At 35.8% G+C, this 24,069-nt stretch overlaps 1 protein-coding gene across 9 annotated transcripts; it reads right to left on the bottom strand.

Moving 5' to 3' along the window:
* Positions 1-2,221: 2,221 nt before the first annotated feature.
* Positions 2,222-24,065, bottom strand: MBIP (MAP3K12 binding inhibitory protein 1). 9 transcript variants are annotated; one of them, XM_055309188.1, is made up of 9 exons: positions 23,918-24,065; positions 20,117-20,236; positions 18,116-18,361; positions 17,932-18,028; positions 15,172-15,237; positions 14,786-14,953; positions 10,495-10,592; positions 4,182-4,220; positions 2,222-2,934 (listed from the first exon to the last, which is right to left on the bottom strand). In XM_055309188.1, exons 1-9 carry the CDS (start codon positions 24,044-24,046, stop codon positions 2,827-2,829), a joined length of 1,071 nt encoding a protein of 356 aa, XP_055165163.1. In that variant the 5' UTR covers positions 24,047-24,065; the 3' UTR covers positions 2,222-2,826. The 9 variants fall into 9 exon arrangements, with proteins under 9 accessions (XP_055165163.1, XP_055165165.1, XP_055165166.1 ...); XM_055309190.1 differs by having other exon boundaries at positions 2,222-2,931; XM_055309191.1 differs by having other exon boundaries at positions 14,786-14,938.
* Between the last annotated feature and the right edge of the window lie 4 nt (positions 24,066-24,069).

Genomic DNA, 24,069 nt, shown 5'->3' with positions numbered 1-24,069 from the left:
ATAAAATCTTAAAAAAAAGAAAAAAAAAAGTCAAATGTCAAAATGTAGGAGTGTGTTAATTTCCTGTGGACATAATTAAAATGCAATGGCGAAAAGTTTTTTTTTTTTTTTTTAATTTATTTCTATCAGAGACGGGGCAAACATGAGTGCCCCAGTGAAGTTTTCTATACCAAGTTGTCTGGCTAAAAACAGGGAATAGTAGGAATTATGTATCTATTTTACAAAGGGAAGTGTTTTCTACTGAGATTGTTGAGGATGAAGTACAGATACTATTTATGAATCTGGAAAAGTTCAGGGCTCAGGAGTCTAGTAATTGAAGATATCTAGCAGTAACTAGATATCGTTTGGGAAACTAGCCCTTTCCGGAAGGATAAACTTTATCATGTTAAGTACTATCACCCACACTAACTCCCAGCCCCTAGTAAATCACTTCTTAGAGTGGAATGTAATCTGTGGAGGGAAGGGATTTTTAGGGTAGACTGTGGAAAAAGTGCTTCCTGTTCTACAAACCTTTTTCCACTTTTCCTCCTTTGTTCTCTTGAGGATAGGGCCATTAAGAACAATGGTCTAAGAGCTTAATTAACAAAAATCCTGAGGGAATGGTCATTAGGTAGCCTGGTAATTAAGGAAGCTTACCCACACAGGAATTCCTGGCATTGCCTTTTAGTCAAGTATGTACTTCAGAAAGACAATGATTGAAAGCTCACTAAAATTCTGGGGTAGTTATCATCAGAACCTTAGTCTTGAACAAGTACCTGTACCAACTCATATCAACATGGTGTTGAGTCCTAGTCTCTTCTGGAGGTTCTGACTCAAGTAGAAAGGATGCTGGCCCCAGACAATACTTACCAAAGTGGAGAGATGATGGACTCCAGTGTCCTTCAGAAGGCCTGAAGGACAATGGGGAAAGTAAATCCTTCTAATGGACAGATTCTGGGACTGTCAGGCATGATTTATAACTTATTCTATTGCTAAGGGGGTCAAGAAACAGACTCAGGACATTTATTTAGGGGCAGACTAGTGACCAGTATATGATCCTGTTTTCTAGGTTTCTTCCCTACCTCTAAGTCAACCTCTTTTTCTAATTGATCATTTTTATTAATGTTTTTCCTATTGTATTTTTGGCATGATGGTAGTAAAATATACCAGTAAACCCAGAGGTCATTCTGGCAGGGTGGTGATTACAATAACCAGATGGAGACCGAGAAGCAGTAATTTGTAGCTGTACCTGTAATACTGGATCACAGTTAGGCAAAACTATCTTGAAGGAGGGGTCACTTTGCAGAGAAGAAGTAAGAGTGGTAAGATGTTAGTGGAATCAACCTAGTAGTTCACATCCTCTTCTTGGGAATGATTCCAAAGCTCCATTTTTTACCAGGTAGCTCCACTTTCAAGGATTCCGCAAATGGTTGTGTTCATACTGCATATTTCTATGAGGAGGTCCTGGCCACAACTCAAAGACCACTGATCACACTGAGTGAGATTCAGTCTTAGGAGCAGAACTAAAAGATTCCAAGAGGTAAGTAGCAGTCAGTGGAGTTGTGAGGTTCTATAGAGTTGGGTTCAGAGTATGCACTACGGCAACTCAAAGGCATGAATGCCAAAGCTATGGAGACAGGGTTAACATGTTACCCCATATGGAGAAACAGTAATGAGAAGGCCTTCAGAGAAATCAGAGAGAGAAAATAAAGCAGACGCAAAGATGATTAGGTATAAGAGAAAAAGAACAAAGAGAGAGACAGAGGGAAAGAGGCACACAGGAAGAAGGAGAGCAGAAAAGGAGGTAGGGGACAGAAACAGAATTAGACATAGAAACAGCCAAGAGGCACCTGGAGACACAGAGAAGAGATGAACTGTTGGTGACCTCCTAGATACTACTATGTCCAGCTATACTTCTTGCAGTTAAATGCCAGACTTCGGATTATTTTTAACAACTTCCTGTTTACAGGCTATTTTAGGTGACTTCTGATTCTTGCAACCAAACAGTTCTTGACCTAAACATCTGCTCCTTGACTGTAGCTGCATCTTATTAAATGTTTAATTTGTAACTATGGAAATACATATACTGCCTAACATAACTGGGATTCTAAAAAAGTGAGGCTGAGAGGGACTATTTGTAATACCTAAACACTTTCAAAGACAGTCTTGGTTTTATAGAGTAACAATAGCTAAGATTTACTGAGCACCTCCCTTGGGCCAGCTGTGCATGCATGATCTCACCTATTCATGACAAGTGTAGGTTTTATTATGATCAATCCCATTTTGCAGATAAGGAAATTAAGGCACAAAGAGGTTAATTTCCTCAAGGACACAATCATTAAGAGAATAAAGATGGGATCTACTTATTTACATTAAAATTGACATTTGAAGAAAGTATGCATTCATTTAAAATTCATTTCAGTTGATACATTTTTGTTGAATGCCTATTAAATACAAAGTACTAATTTAAACTAATAAATTGGTTAACACTGATGTTACAAATATAAAGTCCTTTTCAATATCACTATTCAAAATAAATCTTCTGTGGTACACACACACACACACACACAGATATGCTTTCAAATTAAGTTTTTCAATTTCCAAATACCTCCTTTAAAACAGAAGGGAATACATTCTGACAATGCTGTTTTTAATACCTTAACCATTTCAAAATTCACTGGAATATCTGAAGATAACTTGTAGGCTAAACTCACATGAAAAGAAACCTTGACTTCAGAGGGAAGTCCACACTGATAAATACATATACATATCCACTTTGTTAATTGCAGTGTAAGTTACATATATATATATATAAAAAAGTAAAATGACAAGAATGAGAGGAGTTTTTCACGGAAGGTGGTGAGTAGCCAGGGATTCTGCTTCTCTTGATTTTCTGAGCAGGGCTTGTTTGAGGGCACTAATTTTTTCATCAAGTTCAGCCAGTGAATAGTTCTGCTGTAAACAATAAGAATACAAATTGCTGAATGATTCTAAAGTATCTTAATGCAGATAAAGTGCTAAATGAACTCTATTTAAAATATGGTAAATATCTTTTTTTTCCTTCACGAGAATAATTCTTAAAGTGAACTATATATGTTGACTATATCATTAATTTAAATATTTCTTTCTTTCTCTTTCCTAATGACAAAGCTCTCCTGGACCTCTTATACTTTGAAAGGATTGTAAAAACCCTTTCTTTAACCAACTATTCTCATAATCAATAATAAAAAAGTTAAACTTTAGGATTAGATAAACTGCTGGAAATTCTCTTGATGGATCAACTGCAATCAACTACCTCTCCTGGAAAAAACAGATGCTCTCAAAAATTTACTCAAAATTTTACAATTAAAAAGTAAGTAGTACGCTACTCTTAAAAAATAAATTAAAAAAATGTTTAAGTTTTCCCCAACTTTAATTTTACATTACTGCCATGAACAGATACCAGAACCTCACTAATTAAGATTCAACTAATTAATACAGTAGTACTGTGGACAGTGAGTGGTGGGCTTAAGTCAACTTCTGCCAAAGAAGACCCTTCTATGATTTAGATGCTGCTCATCAGTAGTGTCAGCAAAGGGGGGAGGAAGAGGGGTGCCTGGCTGGCTCAGTGGGGAGAGAATATAGCTCTTGATCTTGGGAGTCCTGAGTTCAACCCCTATGTTGGATGTAGAGATTACTTAAAAGGTGGAGGGTGGGTACTAGGGTGTCTGAGTGGCTCAATCAGTTAAGCAGCAGACTCTTCTTTTGGCTCAGGTCCTGATTTTAGGGTCGTGAGATTGAAATACCGTGGGCGTAGTGCATTGGACTCTGTGGTCAGGGTGAGGGTGGGGTGGGGAGGTGGGATTCGGAGGGTGGGTGGGGAAAAGTGTCTGAGATTCTTTCTCCCCCTCCTATTTTCTTTCTCTCAAATCTTTTTAAAAAGCAGAGGTTATGTTACCATTTATTATTTTCCAGCATTTTGTAACTGATACATTCTGCTACAATTAACAGCTAGACAGACTTTTATATTTAGCCCATCTGAATCATTCCATGCCTTGAAATAAAATTATTTAATTCAAGTCCATAAATTTAGGCTGCCCTTTTTTTCCAGTGCTAAACCCCAGGGTACGATCTAAAAGCAACCAAAGTAGGAACTTTTGATAAGAGAATTATAAAACTAATCAAACTATTTCAGAAGCCTCCATGAGAATGCAGTAATTTACCTGAGGTGGTTGAACTTTTCTTCTTTTTCCAGAAAAGCTCTAGATTAAAAGTAAAAAAATAAGTAATCAATGCTTAGAAAATCTAAACAATTTTACTTTATAGAGTACTGAACAAAATATGGAGTACCCTGGCAGAAATGAAGCCCACAACCCTGACTAGGCACTAGCTGCCAATGACATCTGCCTTCGTGTATCTTGGAAGGTACCCTCCAAATGATGATAATAAAAGGACATAGTAGTAACATTGAAGCAACATGCTCCTCCCTAGCTATACACATATTCCCATTAATTCCCAGGTTCTAATGAGGATAATTATGGAAGGAGATGCTCTGGGGTCTTTTTACTTAGTTTCCTTTTTTCTAGCCTTTCATCCCAGGATATTGAACAAGTGAAGCAACATTAGACAGAGGAAAACACAATTTAGAGTACCTGGCCAAAGGGTGAAAAAACACACATGCACACACACCCTTGAGTGACATTAAGGATCATTGTGATTGTGCAAGCAGCTATCCACTGCTCCAAGTGATCAAGGGAATGCCGATCGTACCCTGGTCCTGTCAGTGACTGGAACAGACATGGGCCCAATTCTGGCCAATGAGTAAGGGGGAGAGCTTCTGGAAAAAAAAGTCCTCATTCTGAGAGAGAGCCCTCAAAGGATATAATTCTTCTGGACACTGCTGTATCTGAACAGGACACCTGAAAGTAGCTGTCTTGCCATTGGCCTGGGAAAAAGCCAACACCAAGTAGAACTGACAACCCTGATTTAGCCAATTAGCGTGAAGGGTATACTACGCTGAACTTCCTTTGTAAGATAATTTCCACACTGTTTTAAGGCAGTTTGAGTTTAAATGTTTATTACTGGGATGCCTGGTGGCTCAGCGGTTAAGCATCTGCCTTCAGCTCAGAGCGTGATCCTGGAGTCCCAGGATCAAGTTCCATATTGGGCATCCTGCATGGAGCCTGCTCCTCCCTCTGCCTATGTCTCTGCCTCTCTCTCTGTGAATAAATAAAGTCTTTTTTTTAATGAATAAAATATCATGAATAAATAAAATCTTAAAAAAATGTCTATTAAGCTGACAACATTCTCACTGACATGCTGCTGAGCCTTTTAAACTTCGACCAAATGAATTTTTGTAGATTTTCTTCTTAGTCTCACAGAACCCCAAACTTCCGAATGGCAAATTAGTATACATTTGATAAAGACACGGTCAGTGTAGGTGGCAAAGTTTTCTCATGAACATTTCTAACCACTGAGATTTAGAAGAGAAGGTAAAAATTCACATTTCCCTTTGTGTCAAAAGGTGTTTCAAAGAATTTTCAGGTATGCCTCTTATCAGGAAATCATAAAGTGTTGGAATTATTAAATATGGGGGAAAAGTGCTTATATAAACAGGTTCCTTCCTTTGCCAAACTGAGCTAGGTACCTGTGATGGGGCCCATAGGAAAGTTAGGGCTTAATGTTTAATTTTGGTCAGAAGACTTCTTAGTCTTCTGCCTTTCCAAGAGGTGTCTTTCACACACCTGATTAAAATATACCTCCCCTTGTAAAAAAAAAAAATTAGTAAAATATACTTCCCCTTATTTTCCTAATAGCTTAAGTCTGTAAAATATTGATAGTTTCCATGTCACTGAACAATCAGACTATTATTATATCATTAAACAAAGTGAGAAGTATCAGAATCAGGAGAATAAGGACTGATTCAGTAACTTAAACAGTAAAATGTGGTCTTTGGGGGCTTAGCTAAGTGTAGTTTCTTAAATATTTCTTCTCTTCCAGTCCCATCCCACCACCTTGATTCAGATCTTCATTTCTCCCTGGTGTGGACAATGATATGTTTCCTAAACTATCTTCCTTGATTCTTCTCTCTCTTCAACTCGGACTTCATAATGCCACCAGATAGGAACCTAAATTATAGGCTCCTCTTTCTCAAAAAATTATGCACCAGTGACACTGCAATTGCAACTGGTTAGTGTGGCCTTCAAGGCCTTCCAAAACATGTTTGAAATTTAATTTTCCAGCCAGATCCAGTTGCCATCTCTTATTTTGGGCCCACCATACACTTTACAGGAGATTAATTCCCTCTCCCTATCCTTTAGAACCAGGAGTTACCATTATAGACTGGAGTTAAGATTCCACCAAGTCAGTGCTTTGGAACAAGTTACACATCTTCAAAAACCCAATAATGAACTATCAGCCAAACCCCGTACATTCATACATTTATTCAATGCCTACTAGAGTCTATATGCTCAAAGATGAACAAGACACAGTTCCTGCCCTTCAGAGGTTCACATTACAGTGTGAAAAATAGATGTGTAAACATATAAGTGGTAAGTGCTAAAAATCAGGAAAGTGTTATAAAAATGAACTTGTGAAGCATGTTATATTTACTGTTTCAAAGGTCATAATTTAAAAATCAGTAATTCTTTGGAAATACTCATAAGGATTATGTACTTTATTATTCAAAAAAAATTTTTTTTTTAGATTTTATTTATTTATTCATGACAATACACAGAGAGGAGAGAGAGAAGCAGAGACACAGGCAGAGGGAGAAGCAGGCTCCATGCAGGGAGCCTGATGTGGGACTCGATCCCAGGATTCCAGGATCACGCCCTGGGCTGAAGGCAGGCACCAAACCACTGAGCCACCAAGGGAATCTGTTTTTTTTTTTTTTTTTGGAGTTTTATGTCTATTTCATAACTGAAAAGAACTTCACTTTTAGTCTACTTTTGTTCTATGAGCCAAATATAATTTACGTATTTTTTTCTATTAGCTTTTTCTCTTTTCATATGCTGCACTTTGATGTTACTCATGATAACCAATTTCTATTCAACTATGAGTCTTCCCAATGTGTAGAATTCACCTATATATGGGACGCTTAGTGGTTGAGCTTCTGTCTGCCTTTGGCCCAAGTGTGATCCCAGGGTCTCGGCATAAGTCCTAAATCGGGCTCCCTGCATGAAGCCTGCTTCTCCCTCTGCCTGTGTCTCTGCCTCTCTCTCTATGTCTCTCATAAATAAACAAATAAATAAATAAATAAATAAATAAATAAATAAATAACTTAAAATAAACAAAAAAAGAATTCACATACATGTTAATCTGATTTAAACACATTTCAGTTAAAGTCTTTTCAGAGTTCAGAATTCAATTTTTCTTTTTTTTTTAAAGATTTTATTTATTTATGAGAGAGAGAGAGAGAGAGAGAGAGAGAGAGCGAGCGTGCACGGCAGAGGAAGAAGCAGGCTCCATGCAGGGAGCCCGATGCAGGACTCGATCCCGGGTCTCCAGGACCATGCCCCGGGCTGAAGGCAGGCGTTCAACCGCTGAGCCACCCAGGAATCCCCTAGAATTCAATTTCTACAAAAATTCAATCCTTAAGAAATTTAATGGGCTCAACTTTCCCTTACTAAATTTAGAAGCTAGAAGACTATACAGCATATGTAGTCTTTTCTGTATGCTTTTGAAAGATATGTAAGAATATGTAATTGCCATGCATGTACTCCCAGCATGGGGATGGAAAAGCGATAAATAACATGCTATGTCCTCTACAGGGTGTATAACTCCTCTTATGTACAAAGACATTCCTAGTGCTGGATCTATTTCAAGCAAGGAGTGTGGCTCCCAGGGATGGCACATTCATTCTATTATGGAAGGGTAAGTGAGTGTGAGACTTCCTTCCCTTTGGTGTTGTGACATATTTATTCATAGGACTTGAGGACAGAATTAATCTGAATATTTAAACATTTTCAGTATTTCATGTTTCCTTGTAGCTCACTATTAACTTGGACATGTCATTTCCAATACTAATCCTAAAATGATCCTTCTAATCAAATAGATACCGTTTAATAGATTTGGAAGTATTTTTTTAAAGTACTAGTTTTATCACAGGTATGGCAACCTAACACATCTAGGCCCATTCTGCTTATATTTGTAATGCTTCCTGGGGCTGAAGTTAGGTAGTCACCAAGTTCTAGACTTCAGGCCTCTGATAGTCTTAGTTCTTACCCATTCTGTTTTAACTATCACCTCTTACACAGACTCTCCTGATTCTCTCAAGTATAGGTCCTACTCTTGAAAAGCTTAGCTGATGTTTCTATCTGCATAACCTGATAGGACTTTAAATTCACATTTCCTCCCCAAATAGCTCCCCCTTCGGATTTTCTTATTTCTGTCAATGATGGTATAATTTTTCCAATCAGAAAGTAGACTCATCCTTTCTCTATATATCTTTCCACAGCCAATCAATTATCAGTATTTGTCAACTTTATTCCCCGTCTCTTGCATTAATGTCTTCTATTCTCACTTTCTTGTTCTTACTTAGTCCAGGATCTCACTTCACATCTATGGTAGTATAAAACTATCTCCTCATAGTCTCTCCCTTCCCATTTATCTTCCAGAACAGTATTAGATAAATCATCTAAATAACTTGCAAAAGTTACTTCCCTGCTCAAATAGCATTTAGACTTTAAATACTTTATATTTCTGGGTATAGCATTTAAAGTCCTTTATAAGCTGACTATTCTACCTCTTTAGAGCCAAACACTCTGAACATTCTATGCTGTGTATAAGAGACCCCCAAAACAAGATTATGATTTGAAGGGTTGTTCTTTTGTTAACCAAGTTCAATGACACGTAGATGTTAAGCTTCATAAATCAAAGAGATTAATGAAGGAGCAAGGTCTCTCTGGAAGCATCTAACACTATGATACTCTCTTGTAAGATCAGTTCTGTTGTAACAAGAACTGTATTAACAACGTATGAAATTGAACTAGAAAAAATAATCTGCCTACAGATTACTTAATGAAGGCAGCTTGAATGGGAACAGCTTACAGTAGACTGTCATAGGCAAAAGCATAAAATCTTTATCAAGTTTTCTAGGAAGATACATTCAAAGAATAATCATAAAATTGGAAAGACCTTTGTAATTATGTAATACAACCAAGAAATCTTCTAAATTAGACCAGTAAAGGCCACATTTATACAGCTACTTCATAGATGGTTTCTGAAACTAAATAAATACTAATAGTTACTGAGATTTTACCATGTACTAGGCAGTGTGCTAAGTGCTTGACTGATATTATCTCATTTAATCCTTGCTTCAGGCCTTAGAACTTCAGTAAACCTCATTTTTTCATGAGAGTAATAAATCACTAAAACTCTCTAAATTTCTGATCTTTGGGATTCACTGCTCATATGTGTTATGTAATCTGCCTTCTTCATCTGGAAATATTTCTCTTCTGTACCTTACTCTAAATACTCAATTTATCACTTTGGAAAAACTGCTGCTATATCTAAATAATTTTAAATATATTTCACCAGTTACTTATAAGGATTCATGCTAATGAGTAATATTTTCTTTTTCTTTCTTTTTTAAATATTTATTTGAGACAGAGAACATGAGCAGGGAGGAAGGGCAGACAGAGAGGGAGAAGCAGGATCCTTGCTGAGCCAGGAGCCTGATGCGGGGCTCAATCCCAGGACGGAAGGAACATGACCTGAGCCAAAGGCAGACGCTTAGCTGATTGAGCCACCCAGGTGCCCCATGAGTAATATTTTCACTAAATGTTTTATAAATCAAAAAAATGTGTTCACTTCACGTTATTTTAGTTCTTTCTAATATGGTGCTGCTTTTAAAAAAAGAGAACCTCAGGCATTATGTATATAGTCACCCCAAAAGACTGAGGAAAATAACACAATGAGCTCAGGATCACTTGTCTGAAACTTGCTGATAATCAGCAAAACATTGTTTCTTAAAGTCCTTGGAAAAGGGGATAAGGATGAATCAATGAATGCTAGAGTTGAGGAATTAAACATTGACTAGTCTTTCAAAAAGCTCGGTGGTTAAGGTAAAGAAAAAAAATAAGGTGGCAGACTGAGATGTTTGTTTAGTATGGAGGAGAAATGCAAAACATGTATGAGTCGAGGGAAGCAGTCTGTGGACAGTGAGGGATTAAAGAAACAAAGGATAAGCAACATAGCAGGATCCCAGAGGAAGCCTTTGTTCTATAAGCTAGCATGTTCATAATGACAGGATCGACAACTACCCAGGCTCATTTATTATGCCATGAAAATGGCTGAAGTTCGAGAATTTAGGTAATATATAACAATACCTCTCTAAAAAAAATTATGAGTCTATATATAGTACAGTATTTCAGAATCACAATTTTAAATTTGAGGGTAACCCCCTACGTATGACTATGTTCAACTTTGAATTATTAAAACAGTGTTTTGCCTGTAGCAAATGAGAAAACTGTTAATATGATGAAGCATTGTAAAATAAAAAATATATATACATTTAAAGACACTTATACTTACTACGGATTGAAAATATTCAGGAGAGATACCTTCCAATTCAAGGATCTTATCCTCAAGTTTTTTAATTCTTTGATAAATATCCCTTGGCACTGGACCACCTAAATATATTTAAAAAAAAAATCTGAGATACGATTGAGTAATTCCTCTTACAATTTTTATTCTTAAAATACCATGCAGGGACACCTGGGTAGCTCAGTCAGTTAAGCAGCCAACTCTTGATTTCGGCTCAGGTCATGATCAGGGTTCTGGGATCCAACCCTGAGTTGGGGGCTCCCTGCTCAGTGTGTAGTCTGCTTCAGAATTCTCTCTCTCCCTCTGCCCCTTCCACCCCCTCTTTAAAAAAAAACAAAACCAACCAACCAACCAACCAAAAAAACATGCATAGAAGATACTTATGCAGAGGTATGGGAAATATTTAAGCCTGAGAAGATAATGAACAAGAGTAAAATAAAATGAAATTCTTAGCTCACATTTTCTTATCACACACTATAGGGCATATTATTCTATTACATCTCTCCCCAAGCCCCATTTATGCTTCCTATATTGCTAGTTTTGTTTTATGTTAAATTCATTACAAGCTACTGAAGAGTTCCTGCATAGAAAAATTTATACTTCTGATAGATTTTGATAGTTACTTGTGAGGAGAAAAATGCACAGGGACAACTAACAGCTCAATTCAGTGACTGCTGTTATGTCTTTACCACTTCCTTCCATTTGTATTTCTCCTTACATGCCACATTTTCTCTTTTAACCTCAAAAAATGTTAAAAGAGGAGCTTTAATCATAATTCTTAACTAACAAACTTTCCATAGAGAGGGAAGATAAATTTAATTAAGGTTACTCAAATTTCAAGGTTACGATTATATACCAAACCCTCTTATTTCTCAGCACCTCAATGTGACCATTCTGTCTACAACCCCCCATCTCTCAATGGATACCACAACCTCCAAATTGGTCTCCTTTCTGCCTTGCTTCCATAGTCTATTCTTTTTTTAAAAAAAAAAAATATTTTATTTATTTATTCATGAGAGACACTGAGAGAGGGGCACAGACACAGGCAGAGGGAGAAGCAGGCCCCATGAAGGGAGCCCAACGTGGGACTTGATCCCGCGTCTCCAGGATCACGCCCTGGGGGTGCTAAACCACTGAGCCACCCGGGCTGCCCCTCCATAGTCTATTCTTAACACAGCAGTGACCCTTTTAAAATGTAAAAGTCAGTGTCATATCTCTGCTCAAAACTTTCTACAGCTTTTGCATTTCACTCAGATTAAAAATCAGAGCCTTTATAGTAGTGTTCAAGGTTCTGCACAATTTGGACCTTGTCTCCACACCCTTATCATTCTAGCCACTTGATTCCTTTTTTCTGTTATTCAAGTAGGCCAAATACTCTCACCTGTACTTCCCTCCTCCTCCATATTCACAAGGCTTGCTCTCCCCAACTTCAGGTCTGAGATCAAAAGTTATCTTATCACCAAGGACTTCTCAGACCACCCTGTAAAAAATATAATGCTACAACCTCCCACCTCACCACAATCCCTATCCTTTCTCTTATTTTTCTCCAAACCATTACTACTACCTGATAGTCCATATATTTTGTTTATTGCCCATTTCTCTACTTTAATATAAACTCCAGGAGGGCTTAATATTTTTTAGTTCATTGGGTATGGCTGTGCAGCTTGTGCACTGCACAAATCTGGGAACCATCAGTTCACAAACCACACAGGTGCTCGATATTTACTGACTGAATGAATACATAATTAGATAATCATTATGCAATTAAAGCATATGGGCAAATTTTCATATCAAAAGTAGCACCTTGTTAAATACAAAAACTCTAGGAATAGGTTTCTTTTTTGAGAATGTTTTTTACCTTCGATTCTGGGTCGTTCCTGCTCTTGAGTAAGGTAAAATGAATAACTTATTCAACTGACTTTGCTCTTGCTGTCTCCTTTACCTAGAATGTCTATATATCTCACTTCTGTATCTTTTAAGAGCTAGTTCAAGCTTTACTAAATCAGTGAAGCACTGCCTCAATCTCTTCACATGGAGGCTCCTTGTGCCCCCACCATACACTTCCTTCATAGCCCCTATAACATTTCACTTCAATATTATTCTTTCTTCAGATTATAAAGTTTTTGACACTAGGGACTGCAACTATATCATTTTAGCATCCCTTATGTCTAAAATAGCACTTGGCACATAGCAGGCATTCAACAGATATTTTTCATAATTAACTACTTGATACAATTAGATTTTTTTTTTAAATCTAGAGAGAGAGGGAGGGAGAGAGAGCACAAGATGGGGAAGTGGAGGGGCAGAGAGAAAGAAAGAGAATTCCAAAAGGCTCCCATGCCCAGTGTGCAGAACCCTACAAAGCTCAATCTCATGACCCTGAGATCATGACCTGAGCCAAAATCAAGAGTTGGATGCTTAACTGACTAAGCCACCTAGGTGCCCTGATACCATTAGACCTAATAAGCCAATCAATCCTTTTATACAGTTGTTTTTTAAAATCCATTTATTATGGGTGAGGAGATTAATTTTTAATGCTAATCTCCTATTACCCTCATAGTTTTACTCAGTCTCATCTTCTACTTCCATCCAGCAAATACTCCAGCTAGACTGGACTCAAATTCCCTAACTGTATTTTTTGTGCTGCCTCAGTGCTTTTTACAGATGATGTTCCCTCTTTTTGGAATAATTTGCTCTTGCCTGGTTACTACTCCTTCAAGGGCACAAATGTCACTTCACCAGGGGTGCCATCTCTTGACTTGCTGTAAAGAGCTGAACAATAACTTTGTGTACCCACTGTACTTTGCATATTATCTGAAAAGGTGAAATGAGCAATAGTTCATTTAAAAACTCTTGAATACCTGGTTTGGTACCAGACACTGCACTAAGTACAAAGTTAAAAAACATGACAGATAATTTGCTTTCACAGACCTTATTATCTAGCAAGGGAAACAGATATTAAACACACACAATTGTGATAAATGCTATAAAGGAGGATAGGGAGTTAACAGGTGCTATTGAGACTACATAAAGAAATCCATACCAGGCTAGGATCAGGAGGAGAAAGCATAGTCAAAGCCTTGGTAAAGGCCAGAGGACAGCAAAATGAGTGGGAATTGGGAAGCCTACAGATGGGGCTAGAACTATCAATGTAGATCATATCATGCTACTTAAAATTACAATCCCCTCCTATCCCAAGCCTTTTTTATCCTCTCCTGGTGAAGCTTTTATCTGTAGCTCTTCTTATGTAGCATATAATTTATGTACTAGAATTTCTGTTCACATGTATTTTCAGTGCCTAGAATAGCACCTGGCTCATAGTAGGAACTTAGTATTTATCTGTGGAATGAGTTAAGTACTAAGTTTGGTATGCATATAAGGGTAACAAGAAACCACCTAAGAATTTTCAGCTGGGGAATAACAAGATCAGATTTGAACTTCAGGAAAAGTAATTTGTCCACTGGTAGAGAATTGGTCTTGAGGAAGAAGTCTAGTGGCAAAGCAACCAGCTAATACCTTTCCATCAGTCTGAGGCAGAGAACACAGTGATTTCAACTATAGTAGCTGTGGAAGTAGATAGAAGCAGGTAGTTCTTGAGAAATATTTAGAAGAATCAATAGCATCTGGTGACTTCTGGTGACTAAACAGGGAGAGAGACTCAGGCTTTGCAGCCAGTTAAGATTGAGGTTTGATTTCTATTTGTGATTACTACCTTGGGCATGTTGCTTGAGCCCTCTGTACTCAGTTTATCTGACAACAGCAGCATTGACACCTTACAGGGGTACTATTAAATACTGAGTGAGTTGACATATATACTACTTTGAGAGTGACTGGCACTTAGTATTATTTAGTTCACTTCCCCTATGGCATTTACAATTTATATGCTTATCCTGACTGAAAGATCCCTGAGGACTAAGATCACACTTACCAATATTTTGTACCTAGCACAGTGGGTGATAAGAATGAGATACGTGATTAAGTTACAAAATTGGTGGCAAGAAAAGACTACATTAATTTCCAGCTGAGACTTAATAAACTGAGAATGTCAGTATTTGGAATCTGTTCCCATTCTACTAACAGTCTCAAATTGGTGAGAAGTGTAAGAGGAGGAAGAGCATAAACACATAACCATAGATTCCTTGAAAGTAGGGACTATGCTTATTCATCTTCGTACCAATCAGAACAATGTTTTGTACATGGCAGGTACTCAATGGAAATTCTGTGACTCAATAAATTAGAGTTTCTTTATCTGTGGGGCACTGCCAAGCACTCTGCTTACCTGTTTGCAATCGCAAGTGAGCCTCAATATTTTGTAGTCGTTCTTCTACAGCCTGATTACCACAATCTCGGAGCATGCTGTTAGGCTTATGACCTGACCCTTGAATTCCTTCAGGTCTAGTCTGTGGTCCATATGTATTCACAACTCTAGAAACTAAATAAGAAACTTCTGAAACATAAATTTAATAGGTTTAAAGTCAGAAATTCTATCTCCCTAACAGTACTTTATATTCTTTGTATAAAGACCATCTAACCATCAACCCAAGTAAGAAGCCAAGACTTTTTGTTTAAAAATAAAATTTAGACAGGAAGGTGATTTCTATTTCATTTTGCTTATAATCTACAATAAGCTTCTGTCAATGATGAAGATATGTAGTGGATACTTACCTTTCACATGACTTTTAAATCCGGGGTAAGGAGTAAAAATGGCATCAGTTCTTGCACAACTGTTTTCTAAGGAGAATTCAGATGAGTATAAGTTTAAATATATTCTTAACTTCAAATGAATGAGATTTTGATAAACTTTCAATAATTCAAATTAACATACTACTAACAAGAGAATTATTTTAAATAATAGTAATTAAATTACCATCTTATACAGGATAAAATATAGTGAACCTTACCCTCTAAAATTTATAATCTGTAATCTTCTCTAACTTTCAGATTTACATACAGAAAAATATCAGCATTCAGTGGCATAACTTAATATAATTTTTAATAAACACCAATATCCCCCCAAACCATCTGGGTCTTTGGAGAAAATATATTTTATAGAGAGCATTTTAATTCTAAGCCAAAGAGACATTATTCCCTTTATTTCATCATATAAATAAAAAGAACTCAGTACTTTTACTCAAATATCTATTAAAAAATACAGCATTTTGATATTACTGATCAAATTAGGGATCATCTAATAAAAAGGATTAATTATATATTATACATTTTTATTTCAGAACTCCACACAAAAAAGAATAACACATACTTTTCCACTTTACCTAGGTTTCCAATACTCATTTAAAAATCAAGGGCAGCCCAGGGGGCTCAGCGGTTTAGTGCCACCTTCAGCCCAGGGCATGATCCTGGAGACCTGGGATCGAGCCCTGCATCAGGCTCCCTGCATGGAGCCTGCTTCTCCCTCTGCCTGTGTCTCTGCCCCCCCCCCCCCCGCTTTTCTCTCTGTATGTCTCTCATGAATAAATAAAATCTTAAAAAAAAAAAATCTCTAATCACAAAAGCTATCTCTTTCCAGACTGCTCTTTTCAAAAAATGCAATTTTTGGAAAAATAAGTTGTAAAAATTTGTTCTATTTTTTTCTAAGCTGAGAAGTATAATTTTCTTCAAATTAGGTATCAACAAATAAATTAAAAACCCATGGGAAAACTGGACTAATGTTAACATAATATAAAAATGTTTCAAATATAAAATAATATTTAAAATGACATTAAGTAAACCATGCATTGATGTAAATTTCCTGAAAAACTCCCCTGATTTTATAATAAATAGTTGGTAAAAGAGATTCTGAAAGAAAATTCTTTTTTTCCCTATGGAATTAAAAAAAAATAAATCTGATGTTTATATTTTAAGTCAGATTGACAGGTGTCAAAGGAATACACTAACACATTACAATACATTCATATTTTTTCAGTCTAAGTTTCCTTAATTGTTCTGCTGACAAATCAAACTGTATGAATATAATTCCAAATTCATCTTTTGTATATAGATACTAAACAAAATCATTTTCTTTTTCTTCCCTTTCTCTTTGAGACACCTCAATATACGTCTAAAGGGCCATCACTTCACCATTCTCTTTCTACCATTTCATGGGGCTAAGGGTTAAAAAAAGAAGCTATCATCCATTCCAGAGTTATATTCCAAGTATATAGATTAACTGACCCATCAGTGAGAAATTCAGCATGGTGTGAAGATAGTGAATGTATGAGTGCTAGTCACTCTCCACAGCAATTCTTGCTAGCACTGTTTTGAGCCAGCAAGGGATTGAATGGACCAGGGAATCCTGCTGAGCATTTCAATTCTTGTCAATTTCTATCCCCTGGTGGTTTATAATAATAGAGTTAGCAGGGAGAACAGAGGAATAACATTAGTGACACATGTGCTTGCTCCCTCAACAAACCCTTTCTCATAGGTTGTTTGCAGTTGGATGGACTGTACCTGAGATTTTGCCACTATTGTACCTGTTCTGAAAAGCTAACAGGAATATACAGTAAGTCTAGAAATATGCATATATAATGTTAATAGCAGAAAAGGCTGAATTTAGGACCCACTTGAGCCTGTATTATTTCATTATTAAGAGAATCAGTGCACCAACATAAGAGTCAATTCTAGGTTCATCTGACAATTCTGTATTCATAATAATTAGCTAAGAGATGTTACAGGCAACAAGAAAAGTGTTCATTCCAATTAGGAACTCTTCTCTATAATTTTTTCTAAGAACTACTTGTTCTGATTATTACTAGGATGCCTGAGTAAGATCTACACCAGTGCTATGCAGTATTTTGTATTCTGCAGCATACCTGCAGATCTGTAAATACACTATAGCATCAAGTGGAGAGGAAAAGGAGAATCTGATGAAAAACACCAAATGTATACATTATGAGAGAAAGGGAAAAAAAGCATAAGACACCATAGTCTTGATGACAGATTGCTTTTATCGTGACAGAAAACATTTCAAAAAGCTAAGGAAATAAAAAAAAAGCTAAGGAGTAGTGAGAAAACTGCTCCCTCTTGAGGAGTATTAACTTTACTAAGCTCACTTTATGTATTAACATAGTTTCAAAAGTACATTTATAGGCTCAAAATTTATATAGCTTAGTTCCTTATTAGTGAGACTAAACAATGCAGTCACCCATACTTCATTTCCTAAAGGAACTTTAAAAGAATCTTCACCTGTGGCAAACATTAGCCCCTTTGTGTCTGTATTTGATTTTTTGCATAATTAAAACGAAAACTGTTTTTGCAATGTAGTCTTATTAAATAGAAAGAATTTCTGTTGCCTTAGTTTCTAAATAAACCTGTGAAATAAATTAAAGTGTGATTTAATGTTCATTTTTAAAAACAAATGAAAAATCAGAGCAACTCTAAAAACTATGCTTAAAATCCTATGAAAATTTACTTCTTCCAGGTAGTTACCTTGATTACAATCAATAACATTGCAAAATTCCCTGACGTTGTTTTCATTGATTTCAGCTTGCTTTCTTTCAATAAACGCAGATATTCGTCTGTCAATCTATAAACAATAAGTATGCATGTTTTAACAATTCAAGCATAAGACTTAAAATCATACTCTTCCCACCCCCAAATAAAACCTTCTTACTTCTGCTTTTCCAGCCTTTATTTGTACTACTTCTGGATCAAAATGGATCTGTGTCTTTTTCACATCTCCTAAATCACAATCTTCGTGCTTTTCTTCCTCTTGTAGGTCACTAATGGGAAATTTGGCATTTACTTCATTCTTGTTCCCTGTTTCTGTTCTTTCTATCTCTCCAACAATAGTTGTATTCTCCTCTTTAATCAGAGGCTGAAGTTTTGCTAAAAAAGGCTGAGAAGAACACAATTCCATCTGCAGAGGTTCAAACTAATCAAAATTAATTACATATTTAATATTTATACAAATTTCCACTAAGTAAATGCAATATTTACTACCAATTAACTACATATAAAAACTTGGCATATCAGGACACATACATCTGATCACATGTAAATGTTTGCTGTTCTCTGCTATTGTGACCATTATCATTTGGTATAAATCTGCTTTAAAAAAAAAAAAAAAGGAAAGAAAGAAAGAAAACCTGAGGAAATTTAAAATTTTCTTTGAGGGAATCATTCTGTCACTCATCTTTTATTTTGTGCCAAATCAAAGCTTCAGCCTCTGGCACCAATGCCACTTAATTAACATGTCATTCAAATGCCTCCTCAGAACACTAAGGCTTAGTATTTTTCCTCCTTAACATGAGAGCCAGTGCTCTCACTCAGCAAAGCCCTGCATTATCACTGTATCACTGGAGATTCTCCACTTGAAACTGCAGTTGGCCAAAGTGAATGAGAGAGCACAGACATGAAATATATAGGTGTTATGCTGAGTGAACACTCAGGCTTTTCCTGACATGGCAAGATATCTTCTTGGGTCATGAAATTAAATTTTTAAAAAAGAAAATGAACAAGGAAAAAAAAAAAAAACCTACCAAGATCCACAGCTGAAAAGAGATATATGTCTATCACTATACTAGAGGGGGTTAAAAAAAAACAAAAAACCGATTATATAATGTAAATTATACTACTCATCTCCCTCCCCCCCCATAATCAGGCCTCAATTGAGTTCTATTGCTCATTATTTCTGTCCTTTAACATTAGGGTTAACTATTTCAACATGTAACAGAGTTAAAATTTCCCATAAAGGCATTGAACAGAGAGCTGAAAATTAATGTTTATTCCATTAATCAAAACACACCAATACTTGTCAATGTTCCAGTTATTTTTCATACCTATAATTTTGCTTGTTGTTTATTATACCAAGTACTCTTCTGAAACCTTGTAACATTTTGATAGCAGTAAAATGACCAATCCAAACAGTACTCCCACTTACCTTCTGACACTTCATATTTTATATTTTGATTAGAGATAAACTGCAAACTTACAACAATTATAATTGCGGAGATGTTCAATTGGAAACCAGCAAGATCATAATACTGTTAAATTATTGAACTGAAATATTAAAAATATTGCAATACTATTATAAATAATTCAACATTGACTTCTAATATAAAGGATGAATTCAAACTGTTAAGAAAAGATAAAATAGTGACTGGCTACTTACTAAGATGAGACATTAATGTCACAGAAATTACTTTCTTTTTAAAAACTATGCTGAAACTGTTTAATTGCAATAGACACTCCAGGATGTGTCATGCTGGGATAATGCCACTTCTTGAACCACTGAAAGCACTCCATGAGCCTCCAAACTCACCCAAGGCATGGAATCATTATCATAGCATGACACACACCTGCCGTGTCTTATTGCTTAATTATAACCCACCATAGATGCAACTGTATTGAATTTTCAGTCCAAGTCTAGAATTGAATAGAATTGCATTCATTCAATCTTCATAGCCACACTGGCCTATTGGGCTATATTCCTGACTGTTCGGATCACTATGTAAATTAACAGATTTGGATCTAATCTGGCTGAAGTAACCTTTTATTGATAACACTATTAATACAATGTTAGGACAGAACTGACAAATACTCTAGCTTATAATTTAACGACAATTAATTTCCATTCTTAATACTGACTTAACATTTTTAACAAGAAATTTACCTGTAAATATAAAACATGTTGCTCAAGTGCACTAAAGAGCAATGCGGGCTGGAATGCTGAGAGGCTCTGGAGCTTGTTCCAATCGATTGTAATTTTCACCACATCATCTCTGAGGTTAAGCTTCAAAGGGGCAAACCAGCAACATCACAAAAAATACACGACTAAGCTGTATATATAGGATGTCACAAAAATAGTATTTCTTTAGGGTAACATGACTATTTAGCTCAAAGTTATCAGATTTTTAACAATACATTAAAATGCTCCACCTCGTTACCATTTTAAAAGGCCATGAAAGGTGCAATTTTCATAGAAAAGACACAATGGTATCTCATTCTAATTCTATTCTTGGGTCTGTGTAATGGGACCATCTTACAGGTGAAACACCATCCACAAAAGATGGAAACATGAGGCTTTTTTGATACTTCATTATCTAAAACCTTTGGATAAGGGCCAAAATAGGCTTGCCCTATTCAGTACTTCCAGCTCAGAGCATTAAACAGAAGGGGCAGACACATTTATGAAAGTTCTCATACAAATATTTCTTTTTGTTAAATATGTACACAGACATAACTGACATATATCATTACCCTGATGGTTTCTGAATCATATTTTTATCATTTTCATCTTTAACCAACTTTAAAATAATCTAAAAATCAAGATTATTCATACATATTATAAAGCCTAGGGATAAATGGCAACACGTTTATCTACTTCAAATAAAAAACTATTATCTAGCTGTGGAAATCTGAATGTGAAAAACAAATACTCCTCCACAACAGTGAAATAAATGGTCAGAGACTGAATGGAATGGCTAGATCTTTTGCTAACTAGTATTTTCTAATACTGTGTGAGGGGGCTTGTCATATAAAACTTATAAATTGGCTATGTATGACCTATTAGAATAAAATTATAAACAGAAAACTATCAAGAACCTGAATATAAAATTATCATCAAAATCAATGAAAATTTTAGAGTGAAAGCCTCCATCTCTAAGCTTTCAAGTGAATACAAATGAACCTCATAAACTTTTCTAGAGACATGTGTTTATAGCTTACTATAAAGCTATGATGCATGGTAGAATTAAGTTTATTTTTTTTTTCAGAAATCATTTATTAAAAGTCATGTTTTCTACAAAATAAAGGCAAATATTACATTAGTTCAAATACAGATGTTATGAGTTGTGATTCTAATAAAACAAAAAGATGAATCACTGTGTACAAAGAACCAGAAATCCAAAGTTACCCAAAAAAGGCAGTATACTTAATGAATACTGTATGACAAAAATTTACCACCTTTTCCATGAGACAAGAAACATTTAAAGTCTGTATCAGACAACTATAAAGAAATAAGAAATTTTAAATAGGCTACCCTGGCAGAGATTAGATTATATTAACTAAAGTTTTACATTAAGATTACTGCATTAATCTTAGTTTATATTATTTAATTACTGTACTCCTACAGTCCTCTAAGAGATCTACAGTTCCTAACAAATTTATAAATAGAGTTTTGGGATAACACAGACAAATCCTCAACCAAAGTAAAGCATCAAGTTTCCTAAAGAAAATAAACAAATAAAATAAATCTTAATGTTGGGATCATATTCTCCTTTCAATTCAGCATAATTATGTAAGCCTTTCAAGCACAATTAAAGACACTTGGTTTTTTTAAAGAAAACTACATAATGATACAAATTAACTTTAAAATTATCATAATATATCCAACTATTTATTCAACAAATTCCCTATTAGTAATATGAATTCTATGCATTTTTACCCTTTATAACTTGTAAACGTAAAGCATTCACTCAAAAATGTATTGGTGTGACATTAATATGGATTATTTAAGTAAGCATTTTCCGTAAAAAATTAATATGAAACTCCAAGCTAACAATAAATAATGCTTCAACTTGGTAGAATGAGCGCATGCTGTGGCAAGTAATAAGGTTAAAATAAGTAAATTTGAAATCTGGGATACTTTTTAACATTCAATTTTATGTTTCCTATTGAGGAGAGCCAACAATATAATGATACTATGCAGAATGAAATAGCATATGAAACTTACTTTTTTTTTTTTTTGAAACTTACATTAAAAAAAATATCCTATAAACTTGTTGCAAAAGTACATAGTGATTTCTGCCAGGGGCAATATTATAATATTGTGGCTTTCATTCTTCCCTTTAAACAATACATCTCAAAATATAAAGACTATTATCAAAATAGTATTTAATTGATGAGACAATGATTTAATTTTTTGACACCTGTATAGATGGTCCCTTCAATGTGTCATGTAAACTTTCCAAATATGTACTCTCAATATTTTTGACAGGTGACATAAGTAAACTTTAATCACAAAATATGCGAATGTTTAAAATCTGTAAATGAGTTTTAAAAATTCAGTATGCAAAAAGATTTCAAAAGAAATGTTTGAATTATTTTTTAATGTTACTTTAAAAAATTTATCACCACTGAAAATAAAACTGTAAATTACAGGTAAGCATAAACTTTTTTCATCGTGACATTAAAATATAAATAAACCTTAAAATTCCAATATCCAAGACAGAAAACGTTCTCAGACTTTTAAACCATTACAGGTCTTGGGTGATAAGACTAAAATATTAATGTCCCCAAGTCTTTAAAAAATTTTAATAAGTTGGCGGCAAACAACTGAGCTCAAAAGTTACAACCTTTAGCAGATTCTGTTAATAATTGTTCCGTTAGACCAAATTAAATGTTTAACTTAGAGTAATGCTTTTTCTAAGGAGAAACATATTAGGATTTTTAAAAATACTGAAATAACCTTTTAAAAAATTAATTCTCCATCCACTCACGGCTTTTGAAAATAACTTTTTACAAACCAGACAGGTGTTGTTTTCATAAACATTATCCTCGACATAAATGTTTGCTGTGCCTACTACATGCACTAATACCAACCCCATAACAAACTTTTAGAGTAAAAAAATATTCCGTCTAAGATACAAAAGATTTCCTTTGTAAAAGCAAACAAACTTATTTTCAAGTTGTTTATCATTTGTAATATGCTTTGCATTTTATTCCATGAAACAAAATAGTTGACTCGATAGAATAGTGTAAGGAGTACTTTTATTTAAACCCAATTTATTAGGACATTTCTGCAGAAGCTATTCATCAGTGAAATTAGCTAATAATTAAATGACAAACAGTTCTGATGCAAACTCTATCAATCATGGATAACTCATCGAATTTTATGCAAGAAGTATTTACATTAATTCCTTTCATTTTTCCTCCCCATATGAAAGGGTAAGAGATGCACATAACAACCAGAAGGAAAGAAAGAAAGAAAGAAAAGAAAGAAAGAAAGAAAGAAAGAAAAGAAAGAAAGAAAGAAAGAAAGAAAGAGAAAACCAAGTGACTCCTAAAAGCAAATCAACCCAAAAAAAGCGGAGAGAGCTTTGCCAAAACTCTCAGGCCGTTACTTCTATCAATTTCTATCACAAATTCACTGAAGGATAGGGGATGCTGAGCGCCAGGCACCCTCCAAACCCACAAAGCTTTTTACGCCTTCGCCCTCTCCAAGCTTGTTCTTCTGGGAGCCAGGTTTTTCACTTACACTATCCTCTCACTCTTGGGGAGAAGGACCGCCAGCCCGTACGGCCTTCCTCACCCCGACCGCGGCTAGGCTCAGGCTCCTCCGCCGGCCTCAGCTACTCAGTCCCGGTCCCCGGCAGCCCTAAGCAGCCCCCCGCCTCCTCCGCTAGAGGAAAAAAGGGGGGAGGGGCCGGAGAGTTCCCAAACCCCTGCTCTGCTCCCACAGACCACCACTCACTTGTCCCACCAGGCTATGCAGTGAGCGAAAGATTTCGCGGAGCACCTCTTGGGAGAGATTGGGGCTGCAGCTCCGTTCCGGACTCCTGTCACCACTGCTCGAGCGGCTAAGCTCAACGGCAGCAGCCATGACACCTCCGCAGGCTACCCCCG

The sequence above is a fragment of the Nyctereutes procyonoides genome, unplaced genomic scaffold, assembly GCF_905146905.1.
Source record: "Nyctereutes procyonoides isolate TBG_1078 unplaced genomic scaffold, NYPRO_anot_genome, whole genome shotgun sequence".
Lineage (NCBI taxonomy): Eukaryota > Metazoa > Chordata > Mammalia > Carnivora > Canidae > Nyctereutes > Nyctereutes procyonoides.
This window is presented reverse-complemented; position numbering and strand designations above follow the sequence as displayed.